The 12,718-nt window shown below is 41.1% G+C and overlaps 1 protein-coding gene across 2 annotated transcripts in view; it reads right to left on the bottom strand.

The window, feature by feature from the left end:
- Positions 1 to 11,572, bottom strand: part of kctd16b (potassium channel tetramerization domain containing 16b) — a 53,742-nt gene extending 42,170 nt beyond the window's left edge. The window contains exon 1 of one of the 2 annotated variants that reach the window (XM_053477893.1): positions 10,726 to 11,572. In XM_053477893.1, the coding sequence (XP_053333868.1) occupies positions 10,726 to 11,572 (847 nt within the window). The remainder of the gene's footprint in view (positions 1 to 10,725) is intronic. The other variant, XM_053477894.1, reaches the window with a different exon arrangement.
- Positions 11,573 to 12,718: the final 1,146 nt, after the last annotated feature.

The following is a 12,718-nucleotide window of genomic DNA, read 5'->3' as shown; positions in this document are numbered from 1 at the left end:
AATAGTGAGGACTTCATGAACTTTTTTAATAATAAAATTGTAAATATTAGGCATAAAATTGAGGTTTTGAAACCGAACAATGTAATTGATGCAGATGTTAATCTAGCCATGTCAGACCAGAACCTAGAATACTTTACTCCCCTTGAAGAGAATGAACTAATTTCACTCATCTCTTCTTCAAATTCATCAACCTGTATATTAGATCCTGTACCGACACATTTTCTTAAACAGATAGTACCAGCAATAATAGAACCCCTGTTGAGAATAATTAATTCTTCACTCAGCATTGGATATGTTCCAAAATCTTTTAAATTAGCAGTTATCAAACCAATAAATAAGAAACCTGACCTCGACCCCTGTCAGCTGTCCAGTTACAGACCAATATCAAACCTCCCCTTTATCTCTAAGATCCTGGAAAAGATAGTAGCGGAGCAGCTATGCTCATATATACATAGGAATGGCATACATGAACTGTATCAGTCAGGATTTAGGCCTCATCACAGTACAGAGACAGCGCTCGTTAAAGTAGTAAATGACATTCTATTGGCCTCTGATCAGGGTTGTGTAACTATGCTTGTATTACTTGACCTCAGTGCAGCTTTTGACACTGTTGATCACGCTATTCTTCTTCACAGATTAGAAAATGTAGTGGGAATTAAGGGTACAGCCCTCTCCTGGCTCAGATCCTATCTGACCCATCGTTATCAGTATGTAGACTTAAATGGTGATTATTCTGCATGTTCTCTAGTGGAGTTTGGCGTTCCGCAGGGTTCAGTTTTAGGTCCACTGCTTTTTTCCCTTTACATGCTTCCTCTGGGCAACATAATCCGTAAGCATGGTATTAGTTTTCATTGTTATGCTGATGATACACAGTTATATGTCTCAGCAAAACCTGATGAGAAAAAACAGCTTACTAAAATTGAGCAATGTGTGCAGCACATAAGAAATTGGATGCTAACTAACTTTCTTTTGCTAAATCCGGATAAGACAGAAGTTCTAGTCATAGGACCGCATACAGCTAGGAGTAAAATTTTAGATCATACCGTAACTTTAGATGGCCTTTCTGTTCCATCAAATGCAACAGTGAAAGACCTTGGTGTGATTATTGATTCCAGCCTTTCATTTGAAGCACATGTAGATAATATTACCAGGATAGCATTCTTTCACCTCAGAAATATTGCCAGAATAAGAAATTTATTGTCGCTAAACGACGCAGAAAAACTAGTTCATGCTTTTATCACCTCTAGGTTGGACTATTGTAATGCCTTACTGTCTGGTTGTTCAGCTAGATGCATAAATAAGCTTCAGCTAGTCCAGAATGCAGCAGCGAGAGTCCTCACCAGAACCAGAAGATATGAGCACATCACCCCTATCTTATCTTCACTCCATTGGCTCCCTGTGAAATTTCGCATTGATTTTAAAATACTACTCTTGACATATAAAGCATTAAATGGTCTCGCGCCGCAGTACCTGAGCGAACTGCTAGTGTCTTACGATCCGCCACGCCTACTTCGACCAAAGGATGCAGGCTGCTTGTCAGTACTGCGTATTATGAAAAATACATCAAAATTATGGAATAGTCTTCCAAATAGTGTTCGGGACTCAGACACAGTCTCAGTGTTTAAGTCCAGGCTAAAAACCTATTTATTTAGCCGAGCATTTTTATAAATAGATTTGCCATAGGTAAAGGAGCAGATCTGGGGGACTCATGGACGTAGAGTATTATGGTGAACTGGTATGTTTGGATGCTGTCTTCCTCACTCTCGTTGATCACTCAGGTTTGCTGACGGTGAGGGGATTGTTTGCTTTACATGTCAGGAAGCCCTCATGTTTGTGTTTCCTTCTGGCTCTCCCTTTTAGTTATGCTGTCATAGTTAGTCCTGCCGGAGTCTCTGCTTGAACGCTACAGTTAATATACATTCACATTATACATTGTGTGACTGTGACCATACCTAACTGCCATCTCTCCTCTTCTTCTCTTTCCCCCCCTCTTTCTTTTTCCTCTCTCCTCCTGTCCCCCCCTTTCACTCTTTCTCTCTCTCTCTGTCGAGCTACACATGTCGTTCCTGAGCTGCCAGTGATCCAGACTCCCTCTGCCCTCCGGACCTGTCTGACCCATCCTGGTGCCCCGCTTCTGGCTGAAGATCTCGTCACATGGATGCCCCGTGTGTCTCTCTGGGATGCGTCTGGTGTCTGGGAATGATTCTCTCTACCTAGAAAATGGTTCTGGCCTTGACTGGTGTTGGCAACTGTTTCTCTGGGGACTTGACAGTTCGATAGTTCATGACTGGAACTTCTTACAAGTCTACCTGGGTCTTCAATAACTACCTGGACTCCATATTAACATCAATTAACATCAGCTATTATAGCTGAACTGCCTCCCACCCTACACACTGTATAAATGCAGATCATTTACTGCTTTTTGTTTCACCCAAATGAGGATGGGTTCCCTGTTGAGTCTGGTTCCTCTCAAGGTTTCTTCCTCTTACCATCTCAGGGAGTTTTTCCTTGCCACTGTCGCCCTCGGCTTGCTCACCAGGGACAAACTGACCATTTTGATTCATACAAATTCACATTTCATACAAACCTAAATAATTCTTTTGACTATGTAAAGCTGCTTTGCGGCAATGAAAATTGCTAAAAGCGCTATACAAATAAAATTGAATTGAATTGAAATATGCTGTAGTTGGAATAGTAAATATAATGTTGTATTGGGGTCATTCATTCATTCAATTCTATCCTGTTAATCAAATATTATGGTATTGTGTCAACATAATTCTAACTTTCAAAAATAATACTACTACTAAGGATATTTCAACATCTGTAATGTTGCCATAGTAACGCTACTACTATATTGTGATAACCAGAAAGCTCTGCTGGGTCGCCCTGCACTAGTGCACTATAGCATGAGAATGTGTTTCTGATCAAAACTCCAAAGCTCTTCTGTACTGTACAATGAGTCGCTGTGGATATTGCCATCGACTAAACACCATAAACCTAATCAACATGTGTTTAAACAAATGATATAATCTACCATCGATCAAGAGATTTATTAATCTTCTTGTGCATATATTTACACACACTTAGCATCTTGGATTGTGCATAAACCAATTATTAACAATAATGAATATGATCTTATGGTCTTGAATACAGACGAGTACAATTCATGTTTTTGTGCTGCATTTTTGTTCCGTTTGTTATTTTTGAGTAGGAGGGAGGAAGCATTGAGGTTAAACAACATGGTATAATCATGCTTTCCCACACAGACCGGAACAAATCCTACTGTACCTCAAAGCTATGATTGCCATCAAACATTTGAAAAGGCGGAAAAACTATCACACCTTGTATGGCATTATGTCTCAGGTTCACATTCCGTAAGTGAACCTAACACATCCTGACCACTGGTATGATTTTGTGTTTGTCCTTGCGGCCCTGCTCTTCCACATTTATGGCGTTTCCAGTAAGCGTCTTACATTTTATCTGAGCAGTCGGGGGTTAAGGCCCCACCGGTGGGAACTTGGTGCTGAGGTTTGAACCTGTGACCTTCCGATCAGTACTCCAACACTTTACCTATAGAGCTACTCCTGACCCTGCGTTGCAGTAACACTATGTTCATATGGACGAACAAGGACCAGCACGACTGCATAGGGTGAGAATTTGTTGTTAACTTGGAACCTTTTCTTCATTTTCCCTTTATTTCTGCAGGTAGTTTCAGGTACTGGGTAATTTTTGTGGTCTGATTTAATACATTCTCTGTTTAATTATTAAATATAAATGTTTCTTAGAATTCACAGAAATACATACTGTTTTAAAAACATGCAGCTTCTCTACCAATACCTTAGAGTTCACAGCCACATGTCCGGGAGATTTATTGCTCTGTTCTGTGTATTCTTTGTCTTGTGCTCATCTCACACTGTTACATGTTCACCATGGCCCTGGAGACACGGCATTTCATTCCAGCAGTATACGAGCTGTAAAGAGGAACGACAATAAAAACGCACTTGACTTGATCTGACTATATAACTTACTCTACTTAGTGACAAATGAGCGTGCTGCTCCATTTTACGGCTTAACTACCTGCCTAATGACTACAACTCCATACAGAAACGCTCATATGTTGTCTATCTGAGATTGATTCTCTGTACAAAATGCAAAATACATAATACAAGTCAAAGCAGAACTTTTAATTGTGCAGAATAACAGAACCCAGTTCTGAGAGTAAAAACTCCCTCTGTTTCTATGTATAATCCCCTGATACACTAATGCACTTATCCCAGGGTCTCACTAGTGCACGTCTGAAACGCTGGCCTCCCAGGAACTCCCTTAAGGGCTTTTCCAAACATGTAGAAATGGCTTGGAGCTATACTACTGTTCTACAGTGCTTGTCCATGGGGGGCCTGGAGCCTATCCCCGGAGAGGCAGGGTACACCCTGGCCAGGGTGCCAATCCATCGGGGTGCGTTTTTTTTTTTTACATGATAAAACAAACTAAAATACCAGCTTCAAGACGGTCTGATTCTGAACAAACTCTAGCATGGTTAGATGTCAGTCAGAAAGAGGTTTAACACTGAACTGCAGAAGGAGAACTGAACCTGAAAGGGCGTAAATCTAGACAAAAACATTTATACAAGTTGCTCTTGTTACAATCAGCGAAAACAGTCAGTGAGGTACGACTTACCTAGTTATTAGTGTTTTGGTCTCTATTTGAATAGACTTTAATCATTTATGTCTATTTCTTGAAGGAGAAGTTTGGGTTCTTTCAAGGCTGTCATAAACTGAGGTGTGTATAAGTACATTACCAAGAGGTCTTAGATCGTTGTAAATTTTCCTGCTCTGCACATCAACCGTGAAGATTATATAAAGTTTATATGAAGCTTCTGCAGTCGCACTGAGCTAAACTGAGCTGGTAAAATTACACTGATTTAGTTCAGATTTTACTCAACCCTTAACTCAGAAATAGACGTATAACTTATTCTACGTCAATCTAATCTAAAACTGATATTTATCCAAAAAGATAAAAAAATTTCCAAACAGCCTTTTCTCTCTGCTGGGATTTTATAGCTTTGTACTGCACGAACCTGGCTGTGTAATAGCTGACTGTCTTATTAACACAATGCTGTAGATGTATTTTATTAAAATGAGTTCTTTTTTTTCTAAAACAAAACAAGTGACAAGAATATTTTTGGAAACCTATTTTTTCCCCCTTGCTGTTCCTTTTCAGTCGGCGTGTCAGCTCCATGCCAGTGTGTCAGCTCTGTGTTATCCATGCTCAGGTGATTGATGTAACAACCCGAATAAAATAGCAAACAAACCAAAATGATCGATTTTTCGCTTGTATTCGACTCGATTACTCGACTAAAGAGAAGCAATGAGCCACCGAGCTCACTGACACCGTTCCTTCTTGGAACGAATCTTATTTCGGCTTTTTTTTCCCCTATTTAATGTCATGCGAGCCAATTAGGTAGCGTATTGTTTGAGCATGGGCAGCTGTGTGCTTTCTGTCTGACTTCACAAGCCGAAGAAGACAATTTGGCTCTGTGACACGGTTCAAAGAGAACCCGAGACATTCACAGATGGGAAGAGGGCTCAAACATGAAACGAGTCAACAGTGTAAGAAAGGCAGAGAGAAAATAATAACAGCGCAGACGATAACAGAGCTAGAGGTGATTATACGGCGGGCCTCGCAGGTCCACCATCGTAGGAGAAAAAAAAACAAAAACAAAAGCTTGATTTTAACAAGCTGTCCAGTATGTTCTCGTCTTCTCCTGCACTGAGAACAGAATTCATTCTTCCTTGCTTGGACATATCGTGGTCTTTATATAACATTAATGTCTACTGTACACTATGATGCTGAAGTTATGGGATGCCCTGTGTTGGTGCCACAATTCATGGGTACAGGGATGTGTATACAAACACTAAGCATCACATCCATTTTCAATCTGAATTCCATTAATATTAATTTAAAATATTTGGAATAACAATATTTAATTCAAATGCCGCCCCACGTTGAGGAGTCAGTCTGACTGTACTATACGCTACATGCTAACATTCCAGACACATCATGACAACAGCCAAGTGATTAAAGAGGAGCTTTGCACTGCGCTGTCAGCCTATAACTTCACTTAATTGGCTAAAATGAGATTCAGGAATGATGGATTTTGAAAACTGTCAGCCTTGTTTGCCGAAGGACACAGCCGCCTGCAAAGTGCCGTGCATATTAAGTCCAAAGACCTCCACTTAGCGTGTAAAACAGGCAGTCCACGCAATTATCCCTCCACCTCCGAGGCATGCAGATCACTGCTAAAGGTGACGCAATTAAGAATGGCTTCTCGTTGCCTAATGGGAGAAGTGACTGTTTTTTTAATGCTGGAATATTTCATGGCTCAAAGCTCTGACCGTAATACGGCTCTTGGACTTCTTTTCCAGCAGTTTAATGAGCCATTTGATCCTAACCTTCACTTTAAACTAATAGCAGGAAGGCAAAACTCAAAGACTGGACCTTAGAAGGCATGATAAGCATGGCTCTGTTTAACTTGCTAATAAGATTTTAAAATTAGCAATGAAGTTTGTTCGATATTTCCAGAAATTCAATGTACTGTTTTATCTGGCACTCTGGGATTTCGGAGGAGACCTCGTAGAATAAATGAGTACTCTTCTCGGCACTGATGACATCGTGTCTAAACAGCGATCAACTCAGGTATGATTACTTCCATGTTTGATTTGATTCGTGCTCGAGTACGCTGTATCGCTCCTGAGACCACTTTTTATCGGTGGAATCGGTTTCCCGGTTCGGTTTCCCGGTTCCCGAGGGTTTAAAATGAATTAGACTTTGGGCTTCAAGTGTTTTTTTGGAAACAATCCCGGGGCCCTAATCTGAAAGCCCCCTAAAGGTCATTAAAAAAAAAAAACCTAGCGTGATCAAACAAAACCACACAACATGAACTCCAACCAAAACATGCATACACTGCTCATTAAAATAAAAGTATTGTACATGCGGCAATCATACATTTAAACCAACATATTAAATATTAATGTATAAACATTATTATTGTTGAGCAGCTTTTTACAAGAGAGTTCTTCCCCTGAAGATGCAGCTGCTTAGTCTTAGCCTTTTGTTAAATTCTCGCTGGATTATTGCATTTACACAACCAACAGCACAGGTTACACAGCTTTACAGTGCTTATTGAACACTTTCAGTAGTTTTAATGCTTTTAAAATATTCTTCTTTTTCTATTCAATTTTTTTGAGTTTATAGGCAGTTGATGCAATTCTGCCACCTACTGGACTGGAGTGTGGAGCAGGAAAATAATTGCTTTGTACAAGAGATGACATTTAAACAATCAGTTATGCAACATGGGTCATTTAAATATTTAATTAATATCACTATTAATTAAATATTTAAAGTGCAGTAGCTTTAAATACTTTAAATTCTGTAAGAAGTATAGCTGCTCTAGACAAATCGGACTCAAACATTAGTGCTTCTGCATCAAATTGAATCAAAAACCGCATCGTACAAATTAAATCAAGTCGAGCCAAGTAGGCATGAAACGGCGTTCCTCCAGGACTACGGTGCTATAAACTGTACATTCAACATAAATTAACAAAAACTAATTAGCCCACTAGGACACCTAATTAGCTGATTATCTAGGACAAACCAAATTTACACCATAAATTATCAAACAACTTTTCTAAAGTACTATACAAAAAGATATTACTATACAAAAGATAACACACGACAACATAAAGTGCACGAGCAAATGTGCAACCAGGAGCAGCAACACGACAAATCGAGTCGAATCAAATCGCCAGTCAGGCCCTGATGATTCACAGCTCTACTGATTACTCTAATGTCTTCACCTGGTTTTGTGTAAAAACCCATAATGAGTCTGTTGTATTATTCAGTGCACCTGCTGTTACTTTTCTTTTTTTGCCAACACTTGTCAAGTTTCCCTGCATCACTGAGTTATGTTTTCTGTTCTGAACTTGACATGGATCTTGATTATGGATTATTCTTTCGTGACGCTGCCTCCCAGTAGCTCTCCATAAGAAAACTCTAAGTACAATTACTCATACAGTACATAATGGGTCCTACAGTATTCTGGATACACCTATAAAGCATGGAACCAGCTGGAAACCAAATGTCTCAGACTGCTGGCTTACATTTATGAAGTTTTCTTAAATGTAAAAAAAAGAAAAAAAATCAAAGACAAATCAATCTCCAAATATCTCTAACATTTCTCAAGCTTTTGAGATCCATTAATGATTTTATGTTATTTTGTATTTGGTACGTATTTTTCATATTTGGCCATGTGAGTATTTTGTGAGATATGGACAGGAATGTTTCTGGAGTAACATTTCTATTAAACTAACACAGGTCTCTTTATGAAAGCTCTTGCTCTGGGTTACAGGACGACTCGGTCCATTTATTTTCTCTACAGGTACCCCGTCAATCTCACTCACTGTCTCTCAGTCTCCTTACTACATTTACTTTCTCTATTTTCAGTGGTATAATCATCTTAAACATATAGCAACTTTAAAAAAGTGACAAATTACTCATCTCTGGTGGAACACAGAAAGAACTGAATGACTTCTTCCTGTGGTGTGTAAACAAAATGGTTACTATTTTCATTGTAAAGGAAGGACATGGAGCTGATAATGACACAGGGACTACGAAAAATGCCACTATTGCTGGAAGGGAGGGAACGATTGGCATGACATTGAAAAGGAAAATTACACTTTTTTATGATTTTCGCATGAGACAGGACAGCGGGGCCTCAAAATGTCAAACGTGTTAATGGATTGTCAATCATTTTAACCAGACAACAAACTGGTAAATAGATTTGCATGCTGTGGAGTGTATCCTGTACAGACCAACAGAAACAAGAAGGAAACAATGGAAACAGAGCTGATGAGAAGAACAGTATATCAGGCAGCAATAACTCAACCAACTCATGGTTTGAAATACACCCAGATCTAACATACAGTGTTTCAGATTTCTGGGAAAAAACTGACAATGAAAGTTAATTTCCACGAGCATTTCCACTTTCTGAGCTGCAAGTGATGTGCAGTATTAACATAAGGCCTAAAAGCTGTATTATATGGTTAGGGTTTGCAATACTGTGTCAGGAGATTAGTGGGATATACCAGAGCTAAAACATTTAGGAAAATAAAAGTCTTATGCAGGAGTTTGTCTTCAGTTATTAAATTAAAACTCGCACAGGACAGCCAACTAACAACAAGCTCCAACAGTCCGATCTAAAAAGCATCACAGCATCTACTGGTTTCTTTAGCGTCATGTCACATTTGAGCAGTTTTTTTTAAATAGCCTTAAGTAACTTTAACGATGGAACCTACATTAAAATCACAAGAGTAAAATCAACAGCTGTAACATAGCAAATCAACATTAGTACAGTATTTCTCATTTCCGTTTGTTTCTTCCTTATTTAAACACACACACACACACACGCACACACACTCTCTCCCATCCCTGGTCTACTGTCGATTAGTCGAGTCTGTGCTCCAATCTGATCTGAGATTCTGATTCTGATAGTTGATGCTCACGGATTTCTGTGCACCAAGACCTCAGGATGAAATGGATGAAGAGTGAAATAAATAAAAACAAAAAAAAAACGATTCAACATTTTCATTTGACACTTAATTATCAATGTTTAATGTTAAATATTTAACTATTAATTGACTCATTAATTAACACTTATTGATTGATTATTAATGCAAATTGTTACTTTATTTCATACTAACTCCACAGGTTTTAAACTAGAGCAATAAGCTTGCTACTGTTATATTAATATACGTTTGTTTATATCTAATATGCAAATATACTAAATATTAAATGAATATGTGTGTTGGTTTAAGGCAAGGGCGGAGTTGAAAGAGACCGGTCATGCAAGGTAACAAATGTGGAAAGCTCGAGAGGATGGTGAGTGTTCCTCCATTTTAGTCCATGGCAGAACCACAACATCACATTAGCTTCTCAGGGAGCAGAGTGGATGGAGTGTTTTGCACCATAAAATATTATGAGAGCCATTACAAAAGCCATCAGCTTTCGCCACTTCAGCAAGATAATGACTGAGATAAAGATCGGAAGAGAGAAAACGAGAGAGAGAGAGAGAAAGAGAGAGAGAGAGAGAGAGGCCTTCTTTCAGATGAAGGGTTTCACTTTGCACATAATATTGTTATATAATTTAATGAGTCTGTGTGCACAATCAGGATCAGCACTTTTACTTTGATTCAATGTCACAACATCGTCTGAGATACGAGAATTCATTTATTCTATCAGGGGTAATTGTGAGCATGCCAACTGGGGCATCCAAGGAATCGAGCTGGGCACGTTCAGTTAAACTGGGCTGCTGAGCATGAAATATTACAATATGGAGTTCATTGTTCCTTTAGAAATGTCCTTTAGGGTAATTTTTTTTTTCATTTCACTCACTTGAGATGTTGCAGCACTGAATTAGAAATTAGCTTTTAAATAATATAGAAACCAGTATTCTCCATTATTACTTCCTGTGGAATAAAAAATATGACCGATAATTAAAACTGTGATGGTAGGAACAGACATCTTCTCAGATAGATAGATAGATTTCATTTTAACAATACAAAACAATCAGAGAGTGCAGGTGTGATTCTGGAGGTACCTGACATAAGCAGGAAGTTTGAAGTTTTGTTTTTTGTTCATGCATTAAAAGCAGCAGTGAGTTGAACTTACGGTAAAACACGTATTCGGTGTAGCTGGACCACAGCTTGTCGTCGGCGGTGTGCTGGCTGCCCCCGGAGGCGGTGAGGGACGAGTTGCACGCCACCATGTGGAAGCCGCACTCGGAGAGTACGTCGAAGGCGCGCTCGAGCTGCTTGAACTTGAGATAGAAGCGCGAGGTGTAGCGCTCGGGGGTCCGGTCCGGGTCGCGGCTCTCGTTCAGCGTCTCCCCGAACACCTCTTTGGCCAACGCGACGCGCCCGCACACCATGATCCGGGGCACGCGCCTGAACCGGGCGTCCGCCTGGCCCTCTCGGGTCGCCGCGCACGAGCCGCGGTAGCCCACCGTCAGGAAGCCGCTTTTCCTGTCGGCTGGCACGAGCGACGGGGGTGGGCACGCGCGGTGGTCGCTCCCCAGCGAGCCGTCCTCGTAGTCGCTGTGCGCGCACTCGTCCGGACTGGGCTTCACCTCGTCGGGCGTCAACAGTCTGACCAGGTCGGGCAGCTGGAAGTACTCCGCCTCCTTCCTCAGGCGCGCTTTCTCGGGGAAGTGATCGGGCAGCACCACCTGTCTGTCCCGCAGGAAGTCCAGCACGTAGCGGAACAGGAAGCCGTCACGGTCGATGAAGTACCGACCCTTCGGGTCCCGCGCGAGATCGGGCACCGCGGGGCTTTTCGGCGAGAAGATTTTACCCAGCAGGGACCCGGGGTGGCTCACCAGCGTGGCGTGGCGCGTGTAGTACACCTGACCCCCCACGTTCAGCTCCAGAACGTCTGGGAAGCAGTTCAGGGCGCAAGAGGGCTCTTTGGTCGCGGGCTGAGTCCTACAGTTCCCGCTCAGAGACATAGTCTCAGTCATCAGGAGAGGAATAATAACAATAATAATAATAACAATAATAATAACAATAATAATAATATTAATACGTTTCCTCCAACAAGCTGTCACACGAACTCACTCTTCATCATGACATCAAGAAGCATTTGCAGTTTAAACAAATCTCACTCCTTCCTGAAATGTTTAGGTTTAAAGATGATTTCTGTTCTGACTCTCCAAACAGGTAAGATGGGAGGAAACACCCCTCCATAAATCTGAGTAAACCCTCGATTCGGTCATGAGGATGTGGTTTCGGCTTCAGGAGAGCTTCCCTTATAAGAGCCTCAGGAGATATTCATAAGAGCTTCCTTCATACGAGCTTCAGGAGAGCTTCGCAGGCGTCTGAGCACAGAATTAGGACGAGATTGCGCCTGTGTGTGTGTGTGTGTGTGTGTGTGTGATTTTCCAAAGAGTAGTCTGGCTCACCCGCTGGCGCACTGAGTGAACCGGGAACAGGATACATCAGTGTTGTTTGTAGAAGTGAAGGTAAAAACACCGAGTCCAGTAAGAATACCTCTCCACCAAACGCCGGATGAAAGTTTGGAGCTGAACCCCCCCAAACCCCGCCGACGTCCCGGTGCTGAAACTTAAAGAGCGAGCGGCGCGTGCGGACAAGCCAGAGCCAGCATCACTCCTCCTCTGCTCCACATCACTCTCCTCATGTGGGTTAGTAGATTTCTCTCTAACGCCTCTCTCTCTCTCTCTCTCTCTCTTTCCGACCTACGTGCCCGCGCCCACCATGGAGACGCGCGAGAGCGCGGATCGGATGGAGCTCCTTTTTCCCGCTCAGGGTGGTGCCGGTCTAAAAAAAAACAAAAAAGAAAAAAAGAAAAGGAGGAAAAAAGCATCAGCTGATGTTGCCTCAGCGGTTTAGGAGGCAGGATAAAAACATAATGGCTTATGAAGAATTACATCATCTTAAAGGAGTAGGCGCGCGGACCGGATATAGTCTGACGCGCACGAGCCTGGATTTATAATCTCTAATCCTTACTGGCTTTAATCATTTTTCTTTTTTGTTCGCACATTTATTGGACTTTCTTTTCCAATGATTCTTCTCTTTTTATTATTATTTTGTATAATGCTGAATTGTGAAAGTTGTTGAACCCTAAGCCGCATACAAACCTCCTGTTT

The sequence above is a fragment of the Clarias gariepinus genome, chromosome 19 (genome assembly GCF_024256425.1).
Source record: "Clarias gariepinus isolate MV-2021 ecotype Netherlands chromosome 19, CGAR_prim_01v2, whole genome shotgun sequence".
Classification (NCBI taxonomy): domain Eukaryota; kingdom Metazoa; phylum Chordata; class Actinopteri; order Siluriformes; family Clariidae; genus Clarias; species Clarias gariepinus.
The sequence above is the reverse complement of the archived record's forward strand: the minus strand, read 5'-3'. Positions and strand labels throughout refer to the sequence as shown.